At 45.8% G+C, this 24303-nt stretch overlaps 3 protein-coding genes across 5 annotated transcripts in view; 1 reads left to right on the top strand and 2 right to left on the bottom strand.

Annotated features, from left to right (window-relative positions):
• Positions 1-795: 795 nt before the first annotated feature.
• Positions 796-8782, bottom strand: OTOP3 (otopetrin 3). Of its 2 annotated transcripts, none has more exons than XM_069076476.1 (7): positions 8552-8782; positions 5777-6145; positions 5467-5603; positions 4165-4223; positions 3524-3642; positions 1832-2652; positions 796-1644 (listed from the first exon to the last, which is right to left on the bottom strand). In XM_069076476.1, exons 1-7 carry the CDS (start codon positions 8619-8621, stop codon positions 1474-1476), a joined length of 1746 nt encoding a protein of 581 aa, XP_068932577.1. In that variant the 5' UTR covers positions 8622-8782; the 3' UTR covers positions 796-1473. The 2 variants fall into 2 exon arrangements, with proteins under 2 accessions (XP_068932577.1, XP_068932578.1); XM_069076477.1 differs by lacking the exon at positions 8552-8782 and adding an exon at positions 8011-8514.
• A 2257-nt stretch (positions 8783-11039) lies between these two features.
• Positions 11040-20374, bottom strand: OTOP2 (otopetrin 2). The gene is made up of 6 exons (XM_069075991.1): positions 20062-20374; positions 19254-19390; positions 17827-17885; positions 17147-17275; positions 14403-15267; positions 11040-11262 (listed from the first exon to the last, which is right to left on the bottom strand). The coding sequence occupies exons 1-6, from the start codon at positions 20372-20374 to the stop codon at positions 11092-11094; spliced, it is 1674 nt and encodes a 557-aa protein (XP_068932092.1). The 3' UTR covers positions 11040-11091.
• A 3293-nt stretch (positions 20375-23667) lies between these two features.
• USH1G (USH1 protein network component sans) overlaps positions 23668-24303 on the top strand; it is a 10274-nt gene continuing 9638 nt past the window's right edge. For both annotated transcript variants that reach the window (XM_069076478.1, XM_069076479.1), the window contains exon 1: positions 23668-24011. In XM_069076478.1, coding sequence (XP_068932579.1) covers positions 23848-24011 — 164 coding nt within the window. In that variant the 5' untranslated portion in view covers positions 23668-23847. The remainder of the gene's footprint in view (positions 24012-24303) is intronic.

Raw genomic sequence — 24303 nt, forward strand, 5'->3', positions numbered from 1 at the left:
CTTAGCTTTTATTTGAGTAGATGGGAATAGGCGTGTTCAGGATGGTAGTAGACAAGGGCTTTCCCCTCCATTTGGTAGATGAGGAAGTGGAGCCCCCAGTGGAGAAGAATGGAACCCAAATCAAGCACTGTCGCTACCGCACCATGCTCTTTAATCCATTATGTTAGCTTATTTAATACAGCATTAATAATCTTCCAGTCCATCATTCTCCTTCCAGGCCTATTCCAGGTGGGGCACCAAGGACCTATAGGGACATCCTGAAGACCTGGCTGACAGGATAAGAAGAATGCTTAGGCTAGGCCTTCCTGGAAGGGATGATTCATTCTGTGCCCAACCTCATGTTTGTGCTGGGGCTTAGAGCTAGATGAAGGTAAAAACAGAGAGGGAGAGAGTTTTCAGGGCTCTGATTTCTCTTCTCTACCCTTTCTACATCTTTATGACTCAGTGGAGTGTTTTGGACACAGGGCACATATCCCCAGTTGCTAACCGACCCTCTCCAAAGAGAAGAGCTGCTCCCCACTTATCTTGGTTTGGGAATACTTGGTAAGAGGGTGCTTCTGTAGGGTGAGGCCAGTTCCCCCTCCCCCAAAGTGACTTCCTTCTTATCCTCGGTGTTTCCCTCCAGAGCCAGGTGGGGATCCATTCCTTTCTGTACCCCTGTATAACACCAGGGCAAATAATATTCTCTGGGTGTCTCCCTTCACCACTGCAGGAGAGCGGAAGCCCTTTCCTCCTTTCCCAAGGCTGAGTGACTGTTTTACCTCTGGGAACAAATACAATAAAAGGAGCAGGTAATCGATCAAACAAACAGGTTTTATGGCAGCAGGAGAGAGGAGGTCAACATAGCTTGGCAGCTAATTAATGAGCTTGTTAGATGACGGAGGGAGGGGTTGATGAATGGGTGGAGTGGCCCCCAAAGACGATAGCTTTGTTCTGAAGGAAGATGACCCTGAGCAGTGGTTGGACAAACAGACCAGAGGCAGGAAGGTGCTAGAAGGGGGTACAAATGCCTTCCTACTCCCCAACCTCCCGTATAGACCTCTGACTCAGGGCCCCCACCCTGGTTCTAGGAAGAGCCACAGCCGTGACCAGGATTGGATTGGCATCTGTGCCCTTTGGGGCTCTCAGGTGATTTAAATGAAAAACATAAACTAGTGTAACCCTTCCCACCAGCACCCCAGCATAGTATTTGGGGACCTCCTCCTTGATTCTGGAGAAGACAACAAAGTGTTCCCAAACTTCTGGGTTGATGGTTCCTGGAATCAGGGAGACTTTGAGGCACCCATTCTAGGTAGTGTATTCCTCTGCTCAGATGGAGGGATACTTGGATGTCTTGGCTGTGGATAAAGCAGAGGCTTGGGGCAGGTGTCTTCTACTAGACCCTGGAACTGTGTGGCTTGGAATCAAGGCTGAGGAAAGCAGCAGAAACAGTGCCAGGGCCAACTGGGCTGTCTTGCTGTGGATTGCCTTGAATCAGGCCCCGAGGTAGACTTCTACCAGCCCCCCAACAGAGTGCATTCGGTAGAAGACCCCCAGAGGCAGGCCACAGTTGACAATAGTGAACCAAGTCCTGTAGCCATAGAAATCTTTCTCCAGTCCGTTCTCAAACTCAGGGTGTGTGCCAAATGCTGGCATCATCCACATCTGGGGGGAGGGAAGAGATGGGTGACTGGCTGAGAAGGGCCTTTTCCCCTCCCACCACCTCATAGCTGTAGTTGAGACAACTCTTCTACCACCTTTCATTTAGCTAGCTCATTATCCTTGACCCAGCACCTCCCATTTTAGACAAGTGGCTCCATCAGCCCCATCCCAGAGCCCATCAGCTACCCACCGTGATGTTACAGATGATGAGGAAGATGGAAATTTCCTTAAGAACTCTTCGCTTCCAGTTGAGGTGGCTGTAATTGTGGATATAAGCCAGGGATACCCTACGAAGGCCCTGGCCCAGCTCCAGCACGGATCCCTGGCGAAGGCCTGGTGGGCACTCCTCCTCTATGCTGTCATTCTGGGACTGGCTGGGTCTCTCCCAGAGTGGCTGCCGGTGCAGTCCCTCAATGATGAAGAGGTTTTGGGTGATGTGCTGAATTATGATGAGGATTGAATAGGCCAGGATAAGTCTGTTGAGCAGCTTTTGGGCATCGGTGGCCACGATAGCCACAATGGAAAAATAAGAGATACCAGTCTGGCCCAGGGCAGCACCCATCAGAAGTACCACGTCAAGGCTTCGAGTGGGATTCTTGACCGTGTCCATTTCCCGCTCTTCCAGACCATGTATGACTGTGCCCATTAGACATGCCAGAGTCATGACAGGCAGGACAATCACATAAAAAGCATAGTAAAGGGTAAAGTACTGATAAGCAATGGAGGGGCCACTGGCCTGAATCTGGAAGAGGACAAAGACACAGACCCCTGCCACCAGGGCCAGGACACCCAACAAAGGACCAAAGATGGCTCCGTGGAGGTGGAAATTGGGCCGGCCAGGACCAGTCACGTGAGGAGACAACTTTCGACCCACATTCTTCCACATGACATAGAGGATGGTGCAGCAGATGAGATTGTACTCAGTGCTGAAGGGGTAGAGCATCAGGTAACCCCTTTGAAAGACTTCACATATAGTTGTGTTGAGGCAAAAGCAAGTGTTGGTCTCATTGCCTGGGGAAGGGAGAGGAGAAAGTCACATGAGGCTATTAATAGAGATAAGGATGGGTGAGGCAGAAAACTAGTGAGGCAAAAATGTGCCCGTGGATGAAAAAGTACAGTTCAGCAGAAATTAGCTGAGAGATCATCATTTGGGAGCAAGTTGGTGCTGGGAAGGGAAAGGTAGAAGGCGTCAAGGGCTTTAGGACAGATGAGTGTCAATGATGAAGTAGAAGTGTGGGCACTAAAGATAAACTTTTGAAGACAAACTTTGAAATAAGTACTACTTATGGTCAGAATTTTCCTGTTATAGCTCTGTTATAGTACATGTATGTACATATATATATATATACACATACATATGTATATATAGAGATATAGATAGATATACACATTTTTATATTTATACCAGGGTGATGCCTGGAACGTTTTTTGGGGAAAAAATCATGCTTTTTTTTTCTTCAGCTCTTCATATCCACAGTCATGAATACATGTGTTACTGTATGGATAGAAATGATGAGGACATCATGTCTATGGAACCACATAATGATGTGGATGGACAAATCACTCAGTTTCCTCATCTATAAAAATGATTGTGTTAGACCAGATGACTGCCAAGGGCCCTCTAGCTCCATCTATTATATCATGTGGCCTCAGGGCTCAGTAGGGAAAAAAGAGTGGGTATCCTGGGATCAGAGAATGTTAGAACTGGGTGGATTTAAAGGTCACCTATTCCAACACTATCACTTTAGAAGCTAAAGCCCTTGGGGCATAAGTAGCTGCCTTGAGATCACATAGCAAGTTTGGGCTGGGACTAGGGTAGAATCCAGGCTTTCTGCCTCCTAGCTTGCCACTCTTTCTACCAGCCCCTGCTGCTGCTTTGTACCTGTGAGATTTTCCATGAAAACATCCAGTTCAGCCTCGATTTCCCGATGCATGGAGTCATTGGTGACGACCAGAACCCAGAGGAGCAGGTTGGTAGCCATAGTTAGCATCAGTCCGCACCTGGGTGGGGGGAAACACTTGAAGCCTGATCTCTGACCTTGAGCCACTCAGATTTTGAGCTCAATACTAGGACATCCCATAACATCTTCCCAGTCTGGTCCTGAATCCTCCACTTCCTTTCCCTACCTGATAGCTTTTCCAATGTGCCCTCAAGGAGCTGTTGCTGGGAGTCTAAGAGTGGGAGCCACAGATATTTAAGTGTGGGTAATGCCCAGGGAGACACCCACTGAGGTAATTTCCCAATGAATTCCCCAATTATAGAATCAGGATGGGTCTTTTGAGAGAGGTTTGTTGGACATGGGCTAGAAAGTACGGGCTCAAGGGCTCAGGGAAGAATGGAAGGGGCTTCAGAGGTGGGTAGGGAGGGAGGAAGGGAGAGAATTTGGAACTCAAAGTTTTAAAATAGAATGTTAAAATTGTTTTTACATGTAACTGGGGAAAAATAAAATACTAAGTAAAAGCTTAAAAGAAAATTACAATGAAAAAATAAAGAATGGAAGGGATCTGGGAAACCCTTCTCACCTGGTGAGATTCTTCTGGACCTGAACACAGTCTTTACTATGGCTCCATAGCACATAGGTCTGAAAAGAAGAAGGACTTCAGCTGATCATAGCTTGTGGTGGTGGAGAGAGTCTGGAGATAAGGGGGTGCAAATGAGTTGGGTGTATATGTTTCTGCATGTCAGTATATATGTGTATGAGGTGTCTACATTTAGTTTACATAAAAATAAGTGTCTAGTAATAATAATCATAGCTAACATTTATATAATGCTTACTATGTGCCAGGCCCTGTGTGTATGTGCCCTTTACAATTATTTTATCTTTTGATCCTCACAACAACCCTGGAAGGTAGGTGCTATTATCATCTCAATTTTACAGATGAGGAAACTGAGGCAATCCTGTGATTAAGTGACTAGCTCAGGGTCATACAGCTAGTAAATGTCTGAGTCAGATTTGAACTCAGGTCTTCCTGACTCCAGGTCCAGTGCTCTAACCCCTCTATCCACAGCAAACAATAATCACTGAAATTTTCTGTTTACTATTTATAATGCCCTTTACATATACTATCTCATTTTATTTATTTTAAAAACAGTATTTTATTTTTCCCCAGGTATATATCAAGAACATTTTTAGCATTCATCTTACTATCTCATTTTATCCTTACAAACTGTTCAGTGAGGTGGGTGCTATTATTGTCCCCATTTTATATTTGAGGAAACCAAGTCTGAGAGAGTGCTAAGGTACTTGCCCAAGGTCACAAATCTAGGAAGTGGTTGAAACAGAATGAGAACCCAGGTCTTCCTAACTCTAGCTGTCATGCCACTGGGGAAGTGAATAATGAAATGGCAGGCAATGAATTCTTAATCCATCAATGTCCCTGTGCTGAAAATTGCTAAACTCTACTGTGCCGGACTTTAATTCCTGTGCTTTATTCACAGCACTCCCTCCAACTTGGCTATTGGAGTGTGTGTATGTATGAGCCGGAATGAATGATTGTATATTTGTAGATATGTGCCTGAGTGCTGTGTTAAGCTGTAATAGCTTTAATATTAGAGCTTTAAGCTTTAATAATTTAAAATAGCACCAAGATTTTTGGTATATGCTGTATAAGTGTGTATTTTTAGGTTATACATTTATAAGGCAGTATGGATATATGTGTGTGTGCTTAGTTTACAAATGGATGTGAGTGTACATAGGAGTGTGTGTCCAGGAGTGTATGGGCATATTTATACCCAAGAATATGTGTGTGTGGCTAGTATGTAGTATAGGTTAGTGTGTAAGGGGGTTTGTCTGCAATTGGGGTCAGGTGGAGAAGTAGCATCACCTGAAGGCTGATGAAGAGAATCTCAATGATGGGGAAGACAAGTTCCACCTCAGACTTGCAGTGGATGTGACTGATAATATAGCCAGTTCGGAAGATGTTGAGGAGGATGGTGCAGCTACCGAACAACACCAGGGAGCCTGGCCAAGGTGGAACCAACAGAACTTTCTTTGTCCTTTCCCAGCCTTCTCCCCTCACCCCATGCCTCCCACCTACCTCTTCTGGGGCACAGTATCCCTGTCCCCAGACCCAGGACTCTACCTTGTCATTCCTCTGCTGGTGCTGAACAAGGACAAGGCACATGTTTACTTACCCTGAACCCAGACAGGTCCAGCATGGGGATCTTGGTACAGGATAGCGTGTGGCAGGTGGATAGTACCCACCACGTAGTAGACTAGCCAGAGGAGGGCGAGCACCTTGAGCACTGCCAGCAGAATCCAGACATCCCCCAGGGTGACAGCCACATTGTTGAAGATCATGCTACAGATAAAGGCTCCCCCCAGGAATACCACATTGAGTGCCAGGAGCCCAGAAAAGAGCTGGCTGGCCTTCTGGGCCTGCTGATCTCGACGAAGGAGCAGGGAGAAGTGCTGTTCTAGCCATGACTTATTTCTTCTGGGGCCAGGGCCCCCCAATTCCTTCTCATCCTCCTTAGTCGTAGTCTGTGGAATCCCCTGAAGGTCTTGAGAGGGCAGGGAAGGAGCAGTGGAACTTTAATATGAATATACACCAAGCCCAATGCACTTTAGATCTGCCCCTAGCTGTTGTCTGGGCAGCTAGGTGGCACAGTAGATGGAGTGCCAGGTCTGCATTCAGACTCATAAAGTTCAAATCTGACCTTAGACACTTACTAGCTAGGTGATTCTGGGCAAGTCACTTAACCCTGTTTGCCTCATCTGTCAAACGATCTGGAGAAAGAAATGGCAAACTACTCCAAAGAAAATCCCAAATGAGGTCACAAAGAGTCAGATAGTATGGAACAACTAGCTGTTATTTGGGGTGGAGGGAGGAGAAGAGGCTCTCCCTTCCTGTGTCAGTTCATGGATTTCTCTTTCCATCCTCCTGCTTCCCCACCAACCTCTGATACCTCAGAAACCAATTTTTACCAACCTAACCAGGTGCAAAATTGACTTGCCAAAAGATTCCATTATATCTGACATTCAATCTATCAGTGATATCCAGGACCTAACACTGAGCAGGCCCCTCAAAAATGATCCCTATCTTTTTCTCCTGGGCTTTCACACCCAAGTGGGTGAGGTCCCAGACATTCATTTTAAGTATCTTCTTGCTCCATTTCTTCCAAAACAGGCCACTTCCCCATGGAAGGATGCTTTCTTTGGAGGTCTTGGGAACTAGGGGTGGTGGAGAGAGGGATGAAGATAGGAAGATGCAATCCTTGAGCAAAGGCTCTACAATAAGCATAGGGGAAATGACTAGGAGGTTGAGGAGCTAAGATTCACTCCCTGATTGGTGTCAGGTTAATGGGGAACTTGGGGGTGAGATCAGCTGCTTTTCCACTCTTCTAGCTCAGGGCTGCAGTGAGTTGAGACCCTGTAAGGTTGGAAGCACCTCCCAAACCCAGGAGTCTCCAGTTCCTAGGAGATGGAAGCCTTTCAGCTAATCAAAGCTATAGCTAGGAGGCCTGAGCAGCTGTGGTAAGGCCACTGGAAAAGGTGCTTTAGGATTGAAAAGAAGGAAGTTGAGGTGTCAGCTCTGTTCACTCACTGTGCATGTTGCAAGGGGAGGGAGGGACCAGATGCCAAACTGGTTTGTGGGTTTGGGTTAGAGAGGCAGGTGATAGAAATCCCCTGGAGCTGTTAGGGAGGGGAAATGGAGGAGGGAGAACACTGACAGGATAGACTCTGGACCTGGTAGAGAGAGAAGGAGGCCAGGGGACATCCGGAGTTATGGATAATTTGAGTTCCCCAAGGACACATAGAAATAAGGATCAAAATCACCCCAGCCCCCTCCCTCTCCACCCCCTGAATTCTCTTTCCCTAGTCACCTCCAGATTTCATCCCCATTCTTGGGGATGTGAGCTTTGACTGGGTCTTGGATTCAAGATCTTTTCACACCTCTTCCAGAGGTGAAAGGGCCCTAGGAGATGAAGGGCAGAGAATAAACACCTCCCCACCCCCCTCCCCCGCTGACCCAGGCAGCGCTGCTCTCTGGATGGCTTCGAGTCCAGAATCGGTCTGGAATGTGGCGTTGCCTTGAACTTGTAAGAGTAGTACAGCAGGGGTCCTGGGTGGGAGAGGTGGAAGCGGCGCGAGGCAGTGGGTCCTGGGACCCCTAAGGGTCTTTCCAGAGCAATCGTGGCTTCTCTCTTCTGGATTCTTTCCCTCGACATCCCTGAAGAATCCCCACCCCTCCACATTCCTGACTCTGGGGTCCCTATTCTTAATCTTGGCTTTTGGGTCCTTTACCCTTTTTCTAAAGGTCCCGCTCGATGCTCTGGGCTCCAGCCGGGTTAGGAGCAGCTGTGGGCAAATGGCAGAAAGTGGGAAGATGTATGGGGGTACTGGGGCAGGGCCCGATCCTCCTTACCTGAGACTTGAGCTGTCATCGTTGCGGACTAACAACCTACTGGAAGGAACTGGGCTGCTCCGTCCAGGTGTGTCTCTAGCCTCCCCCTACTACCCCGACCTATGCCCCTGGACCCTCTACCTCAGCTGGACTGCGCACCCGCTGGCTCAGTCCCAGCAGCTCATTGATTTTTCCTGTTGACTTTGGAAATCTCATTAATCCCTCGTTAATTATACCGCGCAAGGCTTCCCCGGCCCAGGAAGAGCAGCCAATAGGATCGGGGGCAGGGCCATCGCAGACCGAGTTGGCAAATGGGCCACGCTGTCGGGCGTGGAGGGGCTGGGCCAGAGCCTACGGGGGTCGGAGACATTTGGCAGACTAGCCAAGGACTACTGGGCGGGGCTCGAGACTTCAATTAAGGGAGTCAGATGGAGAGGGTGGCAGGGAGCCAAGATTTGAGGGGGTCTTCCCAACCCTAGGAGGTATGCGTCCAAGATGCCTGACTGGGCCCCGGGAAATAATACAGGAAACAGGCAAGTTTCTCCCAGGGTGCCCAAGTCACCTGAGCACAGCTCTGTGCCATATGCCTGCCACGAAGCAGCAGTCTTTCTGCCCTCAGCTGCCATATCCATACTCCCTTTGCTCCTTCTCTTCCTCTCTCCGATGTTCCATGAGATTGAAGAAAAAAATATGGAGTCTAATTCTGAATGTTTGGGCTTCGAGGTTTTTCTTCTCCTCCCGGCTTTGTCTCTTCTGTGAGTTTTTCCCACCCTCTAATTAGAATGTCACTGAACTGCTGAGTCTGGTTATAGTGCTGACTGAACATGTTTCGTGTTGGTGTTTTCGGGATAGATAGGTCAAGAAACTTCCTCCCAAAGTAAGTTGAGGAAATCCCCGTAATGCTACCCTCAGGACCCTGTTGATCCCTCTTCTTATCACTCTGAAAATGTCTTAGTGCCCTCTAGGGTAGCTATAATTTGAGGGCAGCTGCCTTCCCTAACATTGATTCTCACCTGGTTTCTCCTTCCTTTCTGGCTCTGTTTGTCTCTGTTATCTCTGTGGGTATTCTTATCTCCAGGAATCATTTTTATTCTCTCCCTAGAGCCCTTCAGATTGGTGTTGGCTTGGCTATGAAGTCTTTGAGGTCTTGGAGGGCTAGTGAATACTGATAACTACTGATATCCGATATTGATGCACTGTTGGTGAAGCTGTGAATTGGTCCAACCATTCTGGAAAGCAATTTGGAATTATGCTAAAGAAGTCACTAAAATGTCCTTTGGTCCAGAGATCCCACTGCTAGATATATACCATAAGGAGATCAATGATAAAAAGTCTCATACACACTAAAGCTGATTTTTCTTTTTGAAGTAGCAAGAAACTGGAGGAGACAATGACCATAGATTGCGGTATTTCTAAGCAAGATGTGTTACATGAATGTGATGGAAAATATTCCGTGCTCCATTTTATAAAAGGATTAATATGAATATAGATAATCATGAGAAGATTTATGTGAACTGATGCAAAATGATGTAAGAAGAACCAGGAGACACATTCTAGTGGCTCCCTAATTATCTTATGAGTCAAATATAAACTTCTTCATTCAACATTTAAAGCCCTTCACAATCTGTTTCCTGCTTAACTTACCAGGACTATTACATATTACTCCATATTATACCCTCTGGCCTAGCCAATCTGGCCTTCTTGCTATCCATCAGATAAAACTCTATCCCAATATTTTCCCCATCACTTAACTGCCTTTTCCACCAAATATCTTGTGTTTACTTTGCAAATCCACACAAATCTATATCATTTGTGTGTATATGCAAAATAAACACAAAGTATTTGGTTTATATATGTGTAAATATACTATACATATATCATATAGATATATGTGCATATAGTATACACATATATCACATAGACATACATATATACTATACAGTGTCATATGGATATGTGCATATACTATGCAAATATACAGAATATGTGTGTATATTCATATATATATATATATCTGTATGTTTATATGTTGTCCCACCTGATAGAATATAAGCTTCTTAAGGACAAGGATTAGCTCCATTTTTACTTTTGTCTTTGGATCTCCAGTAATTAATATAATCCCTGGCACACAATAGGAGCTTAATAAATGCTAGCTGGTTGACTGAATCATGATGCCAAGGATTAAATGGGGGAAAAATAACAACAAAACAATGGAAATTAAATGCTGTGAAATTATAATGAACAAATTTGACCCCAAGGAAGAGATTTGAGAACATACCACCCTTCCTCCTTTGCAGAGGTAGGGGGGAATAGGTGTTGACCATTCTAATGTTGGACTTGCTTGATGTATTGATAGTTTTGATGAATTTTTCTTTCTTTCTTAAATTCTTTGTTATAAAGGATATGTTAGGTGATGTAGGTGATATTAAAACAAAAGGTATCAATACATTAAAAAAAATAAGTTGTTGGGGACAGTTAGAGAATCACAAGCTTATTTGGTTCCTGGCTCAAAACATAGTGAACCAAGGGATTCAATAGGTGGGAATGTGGGTGGGTCCTGTAGCCCAGTTTTGGCGAGTTCAAGAACATAGGGAAGGTTATTCTTCACTAACCCCATATCCAGATTATGTGTTTCAAAGCATTTTGGAGAAATTGAATCAGGTTGGGAGCCTGAATCTCTGCCAAAATACAGGTCTCATTGCATAGGTTGGAAGGCAAAGTGGGAGAATAGTGATTTGGACTTTAAAATGATTTAAAGTTAAGGATTTTGACTTAAAAAAACCCCAACAACTCAAACTGCAAACCTATTTGGTTAAAATATATGTTAAAATCCCAATTCTTCCAGTAATTGTCATCATTTTAGTTTTCTAGGAGGGTCCCTAGAAGTGGGGAATGGGAAAACTGGATAAGGAGGCAGTTAGACTTGGATGGAGTTGAGGAAGAGGCCCCCTATCCATCTCTTGGAGTGAAAACTTCTTTCCAAAGAGATGTCTTTTCCCTCACTGGGGAAAATATGGACACCAATCAATGTTGTCCATCAGCCTGGGCTAGGCTCTAGAAATCTTGTGGGGAATACAAAGGCTCATGGGAGAAGGGGGAGCATCAGGACAGGACATAGACCTCTAGCAGGCTGGAGACAGCATGCATTCGGTAGAAGATTCCAAAAGGAAGGCAAATGTTGACAATGGCTGCCCACAGGGAGTAGCCGTAGAAATCCAGTTCCAGGTTGTTGTTGAACTGAGGGCGGGCACCAAATGCAGGCATGATCCAGAGCTAAGGAGAGAGTAGAAATAGATTGGGGGGTGGGTGCATCACCATCCAGCAACAAGGTAGAACCCGAGTCACTTTCAGGGATTTAGTTCACCTACCCACCCCTCCCACACATTTTGTAGGACTATTGCCTTAGTTTTATAGAATGTTTGAGCTGGATGTGACTTTAGAGCTCCGTTATTCAATTCCCTTCATTTTACGGGTGAGGAAATTGAAAGATTAAATGGCTGAGGTAGAATCAAAATCCAAATATTCCGACTATTGTTTTTTTTTCTACCATATTGCCTTGTTTTTTTAAAAGCAATACTAGATTCCTAAATCATTACTCAAGAAACATTCACACAGACAATATGCACACAAATATGCACACAAACACACAAGCACACACACACTACCCCAAGGGAGCCAGCCAGTGGTTACACTTATCACACCCTCAGCCTGGCCCTATCCAACTGAAATTACCTGAGTGTTGAAGGGTATGGAAACAAAGAAATAGAGGATGTGATTGGAGGAAGGTATTTCTTCATATTTAAGTACAAGATTTTATTCTCCTCCCAAGGAAAATGGGGGCGAGGACTACGAGGTTGTAGTGGAGTAGGATTGTCAATGATCTCTAAGGGCACTTCCATTGAAGATGGTGCATCACAGTCTGCTTTGCTATAGTGCTCTAAGGACCATGGGAATCTTTCCATCCTACTTGTAGCTAAAACTTTCTATATTGTGTTTTGTCTCCCACTAGAATGGGAGCTCCTTGAATGTAGCACTGGGACTGTCTTAATTCTCTATTTAGGTAAAGATAAAGGATTTATTAAGTTCTATGTACCAGACACTGTACTAAGTGCTGGGAATACAGATATGAGGCCAGCTTGGGAGTGGCCATGATGAAGTGTAGAGTTGGCCCTCAACACAAATACAAGCAAAATTTTGCGTTCTCAAACACTTGAAGTGTTTTGAACATAGTAAGTACTTAATAAATATTTTTCATTCATTCAGTCATTCTAGTTCTGAATCCCATTATTGTATGGCACAGAATATTAGAGAAATGAATTTGAAGTTAGACACCCTAGATTTGAATCCTGGCTCTGCCATTTACTACCTATATAATCTTTGGAAAATCATGGAACATTTCTGGACCTGTTTTTTCACCTGTTAATTAAGAGAGTTGGATTAGATGCTTTTCTAAGATTTTCATAATCTATGTGATAATATATAAAGTATGTGCAAGTAAACAAATTTGTCATTGTAAACATTTTTGTGAGACATGTAAAACACTCAGGTGCTGAGAGCTAATGAAGGATAAGGGAAGGCCACACCCAGATGGCAGGGGCTGCACTAGAGGACTCCAGCAAAATTCTCCTCACTTCTAACCCCTTATACCCAGAGTTCTCCCTGCCACACTATTCTGTCTTATCACTCTGCTACCTCTCTTCTCCCTTGGGCTGAGAGAGAACTAAGGAAAAACTGGAAACCCAACTAAGGTTCAGCTGCCCCAGGCAAAAGCAGCTTTTAATCTGTTCTGGAATGTGGTGCTTGTGTCTACAGATAGGTGACCTGGCTCCTGGGTCAATCAGGGAATTTGTTCTTGGTGGAACTCATGTCTAGGCTATAGTCATTAGAGAGGTACATGAAAGGGGAAAGGGATATCAGATAAATCCTTAGACACGTAGTAAACCCAGACCATGGGTAAAGTATCAACTCTTGCCCTTTGTTGAATGAGAACAGAGATCTAGAGACACTTCAGTTTTAAATAAGCTATCTCCCTGTCCTGGAAGAGTTTCAGTATAGATGATATATTTACAGAGAGTTTTACTTCTATTGGAGATATTTCTAAAGTGAGGATATATTAGAAATGTCTGTGATAGATGTACTAGAGATACATTGGGAGGAGGTATTAATTATATCAGGGGTAGGGTGGGGAGGGAGAATATCTACATTGAGTCAAGTGTCTCTATATTAGAGATACACCCACACTGAGGTGTTATGTTAGTTATATGTTCATTTTGAGAGTGTTTCTGTAGTGAGGATATAAATGTATTGGGGCAAAGAATATATCCAGATTTGGGCTGTTTTATGTATTGAAGATGTACCTAATTCGGAGATATTTCTGTATTCTAGAATAGTTTTACTGATAAGGTTTTTATATTGAGAATGTAGCTGGATTTGGGGAGTTTCTATATTGAGAATATGCCTATACTGAGGATATTTCTATATTTGGGTACATAGCTTTCAGAGTATATTTGGGGGCAGCTAGGTGGCACAGTGAATAGAGCACCAGCCCTGGAGTCAGGATGACCTGAGTTCAAATCCAGCCTCAGACACTTAACACAAAAACCTAGCTGTGTGACCTTGGGCAAGTCACTTAACCCCAATTGCCCTACCTTCCCCCCTCCAAAAAGAAAAAAAAAGAGTGTATTTGGGATGCATCAAAATTTAAGGTGTGTATATATTGGATATTTGCTTGCATTGAGGATATTTTTGTATTGGGTATATAGCTATTCTGGGAGATATCTGAATTTGGGATGTCCAGATATTGGGATATGCTTATATTAGGTGTGCTGGAGTATTAAGGCTACATATTTGTTGAATATATCTATCTATGAGACTTCTTGCAAGGTAGCTTTGCTGATTCACTTTGGGGTATGGTAGCCGCCTTCTACTTCTCCTTCCCCATCACACTCTAACACTTCATTTTGCTCAGTTTTCACATTTCCAGAGGACTCTGGTATTTCCTGCTGCTGCTCTAATTAAGCTGAGAAGGAGTCAAGTCATAAGATGGAATGAGCTCTCACATCCCTAGTTTGTGGATGAGAGCTCCCCTCCCTCTACATGAGTTCTCACACTTCCCTCCCCTTCTCTCTTCCCGGGGTCAGCATTTATCCAGAACCCTCCAGCTCCTCTTTCTCCTATCACTTTCCCAGGAAGTCAGAACTCAACTATTCATCTTCTACTGTTTCTTAGGGGGAGGGGTCTGCCTAGAAGAATACATCTTGCCTTCTCTGCACCTGAGGAGCAAGTTCTTTACTGGAGATCTCTAAAGTATGGGGTAGAGGGCAAAGTGAATTAAAGAACATCTTCACCAGTTTTGGGCAAACAGTGACCACTCCCCCCACCCCCACCCCTGCCTCCCCTCTTTCTCTACTCACAATCATGTTGCATAGTAGTAGAAATAGTGAAATATCCTTCAGGCACTTGCTTCTCCAGTTCCTCTGGGGGGCTGAGATAATGATTACTGTCTCCTGGGGGCCAGCAGTGGTGGAGCCCACCAGTCTAGGAGCAGATGGGTAATCAGGCAAGGTGTGGAGGGCATCCTGATTGGCATGGGTGAGGCCATGGACAGGGTCATTGTCTGGGTTTCCCTGGATGGCAGGGGGACCTCGGTGGAGGCTTTCAATGATGAAAACATTCTGGAAGATGTGCTGGGCAATCATTAGCAAGGAATAGGAGAGGTTCAACCCACCCAACAGGTCCCTGGGGTTACTTGCCACCACAGCCACAATAGAATAATAAGAGATAGCGTACTGCCCAAGAGCAGCACCCATTAGCAGAGCTACATCCACTGTACGAGTTGGGTTCTTGTGATGGTCCATTGTCCTTTGGTCAAAACGGTAGATGATAGAGCCCCCAAGGCTGACTAGGGTCATAAGGCCCAGGCAGGCTACATTAAAGCTGTAGTAGAGGATCAGGGCTTGCTCAGTCCCACTATTGTCCCCACTCACCTGGACTTGATAAATAATGAAGATCCCCAGCCCTACCACAAATATGAACACGCCAAACACAGGCCCAATGAAGAAGGTTGCCCGGAAGAGGCTGGTAAAGGATGGGGTGTGGCTGTGGCCATGGCCATGGTCTTGGGAAGGGCCCATCAGGCGCCCCACATTCTTCCACATGACATAGACCATTGTGGAGGCAAAGAGGCTGTACTCGATGTTGAAGGGATACAGGTAGAAGTAGCCCTGTTCAAAGACCTGACAGAAGGTTGTGTTGCAAGGACAGGCTCCTTCTTCTGTGCTGCCTGCCCGTGCTGCTGGGAAGAGAGGGGGGCATAGGCTGGTACTGGGATGCTGGTGAGCAAAGGACTGCTTTTTCCTATTCTCCTTCATTTGGGCACTTTCCAACTTGAGACACCTCTAGTTCTTAACTCTGTGTGTGTGTATGTGTGTGTGTGTGTGTACCTCTTTGGTAGTCTGGTGAAGCCTATGGACCCCTCCTCAGAAGAATGTCTTTAAATGCATAAAATAAAAATATATAGGATTGTAAAGGAAACCAATCATATTCAAATATGGTTATCAAAATATATTTTTAAAGAAAACTTCATAGACCCCTGCTCTAGAAAACAGAAAACCAATCATCCTTCAAAACTCAATCTAATCAATATAGGGATGTGGAACATTGCATTAATATGAGATTCTTTTTCAATGTATTGATGGGTTTTGCTCATTATTTTCCTCCTTTTTTATTTAAAAATATTTGTTATAAGGGAAGACACTTTGCCTACATTGGGGTTGTTTCTGTATTGGGCATACAGCTTTATGGATATGTTTCTATATTAGGGATGTGTCCAAATTTAGGGTTTTTATACATGGGAGCTATAACCACATTGGAGGGATAGGATATAGAAATAGAATAGGGGGGAGGGACACGGGAAATCTAGTAATGTAAAAACAAAAGATACCAATAGAAACTTATTTAAAAATAGTAATAATAGTGATAATAGTTAGCATTTACATAGTGCTTAAAGCCTCATAAGACATTTTATAAACATCTCATTTTATCCTCACAACACCCTGGGAGGTAAGTGCCATTATTTTCCTCATTTTACAATTGAGGAAACTGAGGCAAACAGAGGTAAAGTGACTTGTCCAGGGTCACACAGATAGTGAGGAAAGATATAAACTCAGGTCTTCCTGACTCCAGCTCCAGTGCTCTTTCTACTTCTACCTGCTTCACAAAACCCACCTCCTCCAGAAAGCCTTTGCCTAGAATAGCCAAGTTGGAAGCAACCTCAAAGTCCAAGCCATACCCAACAGGTACACACTCTATAATGTTCCTGACCAGTAATCATCCAATCTTTAATCATGTAAAGATCTCCAGTAATGTGGGTGGCACATTCTCAAGGTGGCATGTTCCTCTTTGAGACAGCTCTTGTCATTATTATGTTATTAATCTGTTTGTTCCTATGTAGGTTTACAAACATATTAAGTTATCTGCCTGAGGATATGGGTTTTGTCTCCCCAGCTGGATGACCAGCTCCCTGAGGGTCTGCAGTGTTCCTCCTCTCTCTTTGGGACTCCTCACAGTAGCCAAAATCAGATGAGTCTCTACCCACTGCAGATTCACAGTAGCCTTATAAAAATATGCTAATTTTTTCCAGGGCTGAACCGGGGGCCCTGGAGAAACTAAGAGAATGAGACAGTTAAATTGTAGAAAGATAGAAAGGGAGGAGGTCACATTTCTTGGCAATTAAGGGATTCTCTCTCCTCCTTTTCCACTTCTCCTTGAGGTTCCCAAACTCTTCATCCCTCCAGTCTCCTACTCTCGGACCTCTTCCTAGTCCTTCCTCTTTCCCCAAGCTCTCTTTTGCTCTCTCCAGCTAAACCATCCTTGCTCTCTCTCCAGTCTAGGCTCCCTCTTCTTTGGGGTGGGAGCAAGCAAGGAGAATATCCTAGGCATCAAGACCAGAGCAACCTTCCTTTCAGAGGTCAAGGAAGAATTGTCTCACAGCCAGAAGTAGGAGTAGGGAACAGTAGTGGTCCCTGAGTCCTATAGTTTGGATACAGAGAGTTCAACCAAGCTCCCAAAGTCTGAGGCCTGCTGACCTGAGCTCAGCCTATCCACTGGAGATTGCCTGAATCAATGGTGGTATGTGGGCCCATGAGGATCAAGAGACTCACCATGAGAAATGAGGCGGGCATGGCTGCTATTGCCAGTATGGGAGTGCGCGTGGTGAACAGATTCATCTACCACGGCTGCCATCCAGATGGCCAGGTTGGTGGTGAGTGTGAACATGAGACCACACCTATTTGGGGGGAGGGGAAGAGTGAAGAGGCTAGTGAGAGTCCCCTTTTCACACTTAGGCTATCCATCCTGGGGTGTGCCAGGCTAGGGGCTTGGGGAGAGCAGCTATGTACTGCTGGAAAGGCAAAAAAAAAAAATTGGTGAGATTTGTATGGTTGGGCAATCTTCCCTGAGTAGATTTGGCAGGTCTCCAGTAGACCAAGCCATTGAGAAAGATGCCTTGGGGATACTCCCTTCATGGGGGCCAAATTCACATGGAGCATTTCCTCTCTCCTCAGGTAAACCATAGTAAAATTCTGTCCATCTTGACATTTGGGAAACAGGCATCCCAAGATGAACAGCTCTCACTTCTGCTTATGATGTGAGCAGTCACTTTGAAGCAATTGGCAGTGAATGTGGGGATAGACTGGACTAAGTAGCATTGAAATTGGAAATATATTGAATCAACTGACATTGAATTTGGGGATGGAGTGAAGCAACTGGCATCAAATCTGGGGAAGATCTAAAGCAATTGACTTTGAATTTGGGGGTGGGCAAGCAGGGATTACTTACCGGGTCAGGTCCAGGTGGGCGTGAATACAGTCCTTAGCTGAGACCCAGAGGAAGTATGTCTACAGGAATAAAAGACAGAGGTGGCCTCCTGAGTAGGATTGAAGTGCAAGCCCTGCTTATGTTCTTCTTCTTTCACAGACCTTTACAATCTCCATAATAGCTCAGATTTACTCAGCATAACAAGGTTTGCCAAGTGTCTTTCTCCAGACAGTCTTGTAAGGTGGGGCCTGCAAGTATTATTGCCATTTTATAGATGAGGAAATTGAAGGTCTGAGAGATGATGTATTAGAGCTAGAACTTGAACCTAGGTCCTCTGACCTCTTCCATGTTTTCCAGAAAGATCAAGGGAAAGGTGAGGTACAAAGCAGCTTAAGAAAAATAACACATCTACCATTGTCTCAAAAACAACAACTTCATCCTCCATGATATATGATATCAATGTCTCCATTATTTATTGAAACAGTTCCTTTCTAGAGTGTAGACAGGAGGGTACTTAGGTATCTCTCAGCTCAAGGCAAGAGTATATTCCCTGGTTTCCACTCTCACCCCCCATATCAGTTCCTCAGGCTAAGACATAGTTTAGGTGGCAGGGTTGGCCTTGGGCAAATCATCCAGCAAGCAAAGTTTGGCCTTTGTAGCATCTCACTTAGATTCCCACCACATCTACATAGTTCTGTCTGTAGTCACATTCCATTATAAGCTCTTACAGTCAATTAAGTGTCAATGAGTTCTCATTAAGGTATTAGTTGATATTAGTTTAAACTGTTACCTTTCAGGAGCATTTGCATTTTAACCTACACAGACCCCAAAGAAGTGAATCTATAATAGTGAAATTTTAACCGAAGTAATCAACAGTGAAAATGTTAGGAATGGGGAGAAGAAAAGGAGGTAGCTTGCCTCATGCCTCTCTGACCTGCTAGTGATTGATGCTTTCCATTACCAGGTCTAGAGACAATAGGCAAAGAAGACTTCTGAAAAAATAATCTCACCCATTAAAAACAAAACAAAACTCAACTACTGTTAACTTTTGGTTTTGTATTTCATAGTCTCTAGCACATGGTAAGCACTTAATAAATGCTCATTGATTGGGGGAAATTTTTTTTCCCCAGCTCCAACTGCTTAGTTAACTGCATCCTCTCTGCCTTTTGCCCATGGTTGTGTCCAAATTGGCCTAGGCTAGGCAGAATTCTGATTAGAATAGGAATTCTGGTCTATTTGCAGCTGAGGTCAGCTAAGGAGAGGGAGCCAGTGTCTTGGGGTTAACAATTGTTGATGAGTCCTTCTCCCCAAGCCACCCCACCCTTACCAGGTGTTAACCAGGAACAGAGCTCCTAACCAAATTGCCCAACTCCTAAATCCCTCCTGCACCTCTCATAGGTCCCAGGGGCTCCCACCTACATTAGGGAGACACTGAACTTCCCACTTACCTGAAAAATGACAAATATTGCCTGTATGATGGGATACAGGATCTTGATGGCTGACTGACACTCATAGAAGCTGGAATAGTAGCCTGTTTTGAAGACGTCCATGACCAGGGTACAGACACCAAATAGGACCAACCCACCTTGGGAGCAGAGATGGTGGAGGTGAGATGCTGGGAGATATCATCTCACACTTGCCTAAGGCTCCATCCCCACATTATCCTGCATTGCCCACTTGTCAAAGACAGATACTGGGGGTGTCCAAAGAAGTTAGAGGTTAATGTTCCCATCACTCAGTTGCTTAGTCCCTCTGCCTGCACTGCAAGCAAGGATTACATCAGGTTGAGGCTGTAAAGGAACTTCGACACAATAAGATTTTTAAATTGTTGGGGACCTTGGAAATCATCCTTAACTCCTTCCTCACCTCCATTGAAAAGAGGAGCAAACGGTGGGTTAATGTGGTTAAATGGTTGGCTCAAGGTCGTTCAGGTATGGAAAGTGAGTATCGGCATTTGATCTCGGTTTTTTTGACCTTAAATCCCCGCTACACCCTGAAGACCTTAAGACTCTTCTCTTTCATAGTGTTTCCCTTTCCTCAGTTCAAGTACCCCTCAGACCCACACAGTCCCCTTGCCAAACCTGGCTCACCTACCATGCCAAGGCATAGCCCTTCTACCATACCCTCCAGTCCTTCCGAGGGCACCCTTGGACCAGAATCCCCCTCCCCTTCCGCATGTTCCCCACCCCTCTCCTGCACCTCATTTCTAAACCCGCCCCCATCAGTCTTCTGGGCCCCGAACTTCTTCCCTCCAACCTAGAAGCCAGATTGGTCCTGCGTGGGGGTCCAAGTAGGGGACAGCATCCGGACGTCGGGAGGTTTGGACGAGGTAGAAGAGAATCCAGATGATGGTGAGGAGCATCATGGTGGTGAGCAGGGCGAATACATCTGTATCATACACTGCCACCTTGTTGAAGGAGCCGCTGCTTATGAGGGTGCAGGCGAGGAGGAGCACGTTGACAGACAGTAACACCGATAGCATTCGGCCACCCTTTTTCCATCCCTCCGGAGGGGTGGGTCCGGGGGGTTGTGGGCTTTCCTTGGTGCCTGGGACCAGTTCCTTCGACATGGCGGTGGCAGCCAGGGAAGGTAGAGGTGGTGAGTCACTGCGGGGGAGGAGCAGACAGGACCCCATAACAACCACGAGAGTTCCCCTCTCTCCAGTACCCACTCTCCTACAACGTCACTTCTAAAATGGGTCTACTTTCTGCAGCCGTCGAAGGGTCAAGATGCTGAAACTGAGGACCACAAAAGTCCACGCTCAGCTCTCTTCCCTCCTATTTAGAAGGTCGCCTCGAAGGGAGAGGAGGAGCTGTGACCCACGGGATACTCTGGGCGTCCCCACCAGCAAGTGCTGGGGGTCCTTAGGATACCGGAGTCACCTCTGTTCTCTCTGCTGTCTTCAGCCCCAAGCCCGCCCGATACTCCCTGCCAGCGAAGTACCCACCTAGCTGGAGCCAGGGCGGATCTGGAAAGCGGGGGTCCACTGATGACTCTTCTCTCCCAAGCCAGACTGGATGGGCGTTTTATACCCGGGCTGGCATGGGTTTTTATAACCACTGGCGAGAGGGCAATACAGCCCTATAAACTTCTCTGCTCAGCTCACATGATCCATTTTATTTCGGAGCTGATTTTGGGGAAGAACACCTGGGAGAGAGATAAGATTAGATTTATAATCATCCTGTGACAGACCCTTCCTGACCTCGCCTTCCCTCCCTTAACGCCCTCCCTCCTTCCTTTCTGTGCTTCTGGGCCGCCCAGCCCAGTTTTTTTTTTTTTTGCGGTTCGGGGAGGGTACCTTGCCCTCTGTCTTCTCCTTCACCTCCCGAGCACATTCCTAGGTTCTTGGTAGTCAACTCTACCCACCTCCATGCTACTCAGAAGCTCCCATTCCATAGCTTTTTCCTTCTGTCCTTCATTTCCCGACCCCACCCCCTTAGTACCCTTATCCCTGGCACGCGAAGCTTGGAGAGCACCCTTCTCCATCTCCACTCTACGGCACAGTTAGGTTTTCTTTTCCTGAACATTTCGTGACAGCTCGATCTTCCTCCCTAACCCTCTCTTTTTCTCTACTCTCCCAGCCCTTCCAGACCCTTGGAATCAAAGTCCGGAACGCCTGTTTCTTCTTGCCACCTAGGACTTCTCCGCACCTACCTTTTCTTTATCCGAGCTCCCTCCCTAAAGTCAGATTTCCTTCTTATCCCACGGAATTGTAGCGATTTCATCTCCTGGGGGGGGGGGAGGGGGAAGGGGAAAGGGGGAAGAGGCTTTCCAGACTCTGCAGCCCCCCTCGGAGGAAGACTACAGGAGATCTAGTTGGCTTGCCCATCACTAAGCCTGCAAATCCGGTACCCAGAAAGCAAGCTCAATCCGGTGCTTACGTGGGCTCAAGCTGGCAAGTACTCCCTGATTTTACCTGGCGGCCTACCTTTAAACCTGTCCTGGTCCCCTTTGTTTTCTGTGTGGTGCAAAGAGGATGGGCTGCCTCGGGAGGCAGCTGAGCTCTTCATTCATCCTTGGGAAGAGGGAAAGGAAATTTCTTCTTAGAGACGGATGGGTCTACTCTAGATGATGCCTGAGGGTCCTTCCAACTCCGAGATTCTATGATTCGAAGTTCTGGCTTCTTCAGGTCATTCCAAATGTGCCTAGAGGCAGCTAGGTAGAGCGGTGTATAGAATACTGAGCCTTGAGACAGGAAGAACTAACCTCAAATTCGTCCTCAGACATTGCTTAGCTGTGTGACCTTGGGCAAGTCACTTAACTTCTATCTGTCTCATTTTTCTCAATTTTAAAGTGGGAATAATGCTAGTGCCTACTTCCCAGAGTAAGATGAGGATCAAATGAGAATATTTGTAAAGCATTTAGCACCGTTTGGCACATCGCAGGCACTTAGTATAAGCTTGACTCCTTCCTTCCTTAGACATTCAATGGAAAGAACACTGACTCTGGACTAAGATGACCTTTGTTGATCACTTAATTTCTCTAAGAAAGTTTTCTCAGTTATAAAATTAAGGAATTGGTCTAGATTACCTATGAGGTCCCTTCCAGCTCCTGATCAATTTATTAATGGGGAAGAGTGGGGTGGAAGTCCACAGCATTTTAAAGCAGCCCAACAACTCACTGAATCTTTAGAAAAGGGATTCTTGGTGTGTGGTAGGGAAGGGAGACGTGAAACTGGTGAATTTTATCCTTCCACAAATGCAGAGGTCCTTTTTTGTGTGTTAGGAACCCTTTTGACAGGCAGTATGATGAAGTCAAGGGTGAATTCCATCTCAGACGAATGGTTTCAAATGCATAAAATAGAATGAATAAGATTACAAAGGAAATAATATATATTGAAATCATGATGTTTTTCCTATCCCAGTTTTCGGACTTCCGGAAATTTCTTCACGGCTCCCTTGAGGGTCCACGGACCCCAGGATAAGGACCACTGCGAGGATACCACGCAAATGACATACAAAATTGTCTGTAAATAAACAAACCCCTGCGTTGAAGGGTAGGGACAAAAAATCCCGATACCAGGAAGCTTTCGAGACGAGAAAGCTGAGGGACAAGGTATTTTTTTCTCCATTACCTAGTCACTTACTATCCCCCGAGGCTCTGAGACTTCACTGTCATACAAGCTTCGTTACTTAGGCAAATACACTTAGATTTCCCTAAAATCGGGAGCTCCAGGCGTGGGAGCTCTTCTATCAAGGCTGGCAGCCACACAGCTATAGGAGTGAATGGAGCATTTTAGGTTTCTGGGATTTTCCCAAGATTACCCAGCTTCACAGGCATAAGTCAAAGATTTGCATTTAGGTCTTCTTGATGGCATACCCCAGAACTCTAGCCACTGCACAATGACATATCGCAGAATAAATCACCAAGCCCCAGGAGAACGGTATATTTGAGCACTTAAAAGATGTGTAATGATTAAAAAAAAATTTTTTTTAAAGGACTATTAAGAGTAGCCCTGGGGCGGCTAGGTGGCGCAGTGAGTAAAGCGCCGTCCCCTTCCCTGAGTTCGGTTCCGGCCTCAGACACTTAACACACACACACACACAAAACTAGCCGGGTAACCTTGGACAAGTTACTTAACCCCAATTGCCCTCCAAAAGGCAAAAAAAAAAAAAAAAAAGTAGCCCTACTTGCGCTCTGCTGCTGTCCTGTGCGCCCTGGATGCCCTCTTTACTTGTATCTAGGGATACGGTGAGGTAAGCCTTCTATGGATGAGATGAGAGCCGAACAGTCTAATAGAGGGCACTTAGGACCCAGGGGGAGCTGGGCCGGCTCTCAGTGCAGCCAGCGAGCGGAGATCTTCCCAGTCCTCCCTTCCCCCCTTGTTCCCCCTCCCCCGCCTTTGGGGTGAGGGCATCTCAGATGTCTGGGTAACCACGGCTCTAGGCAGCCTCTGTCTGTAGCAGCTGGGCCGGCGGGCCTCGTGCCCTCCGCCCCCCTTCCCAAACCCAATGCCTCTGCTCTAATAACCCGGCTGGCTCCCCCCCCTCTCCCCTTAAGTCCTCTTCTTCCCCCCTCTCCGTCCCATCTAACTCTGGCACCATGAACGACCAGTACCACCGGGCGGCCCGGGATGGCTACTTGGACCTTCTCAAAGAAGCCACCCGGAAGGAACTGAATGCTTCAGATGAAGATGGCATGACCCCCACGCTCTGGGCCGCCTACCACGGTAACCTGGAGTCGCTGCGTCTCATCGTTAGTCGAGGGTGAGGTCCCCATTTCCCGCCATCCTTCCTCCCTGCTCTTTCTCCCTTGGCAGATCTCGGAGTTTCTTTTTTCTGGAAAACTTTTGGGAGGAGGGAGGCCCCGACTCCTGACCCCAACCCTCTTTTGCCATAGCCTTTCTTAGAATACCTTTCTCCTAAGATCTGGTTTTTATCCTGTGCTTTGACCTTCCCCTCCCCCAAAGCCCAGCTTTTGTGACATGACCTAGGTATGGGGTGTGTGTGTGTGTGTGTGTGTGTGTGTGTGTGTGTGTGTGTGTGTGTGTGTGTGTGT

The sequence above is a fragment of the Petaurus breviceps genome, unplaced genomic scaffold, assembly GCF_028583685.1.
Source record: "Petaurus breviceps papuanus isolate PSGF00001 unplaced genomic scaffold, PetGlider_PUasm1.0 90925, whole genome shotgun sequence".
Lineage (NCBI taxonomy): Eukaryota > Metazoa > Chordata > Mammalia > Diprotodontia > Petauridae > Petaurus > Petaurus breviceps.

What these genes read in the sequence shown, in the direction of transcription:
- OTOP3 (XM_069076476.1), bottom strand. Translation starts at nt 8,621, where the DNA reads ATGGATATGGCAGCTGAGGGCAGAAAGACTGCTGCTTCGTGGCAGGCA. An exon ending in TTCTCTTCATCAGCCTTCAG is followed by an intron (nt 4,224 to 5,466) that starts GTGATGCTACTT and finishes TCTTCTTTTCAG; the next exon opens with ACCTATGTGCTATGGAGCCA. An exon ending in TTTCATGGAAAATCTCACAG is followed by an intron (nt 2,653 to 3,523) that starts GTACAAAGCAGC and finishes TCCCTTCCCCAG; the next exon opens with GCAATGAGACCAACACTTGC.
- OTOP2 (XM_069075991.1), bottom strand. Translation starts at nt 20,374, where the DNA reads ATGTCGAAGGAACTGGTCCCAGGCACCAAGGAAAGCCCACAACCCCCC. An exon ending in CAATATTTGTCATTTTTCAG is followed by an intron (nt 17,886 to 19,253) that starts GTAAGTGGGAAG and finishes TTATTCCTGTAG; the next exon opens with ACATACTTCCTCTGGGTCTC. An exon ending in CGCCTCATTTCTCATGGTGA is followed by an intron (nt 15,268 to 17,146) that starts GTCTCTTGATCC and finishes ACGGGCAGGCAG; the next exon opens with CACAGAAGAAGGAGCCTGTC.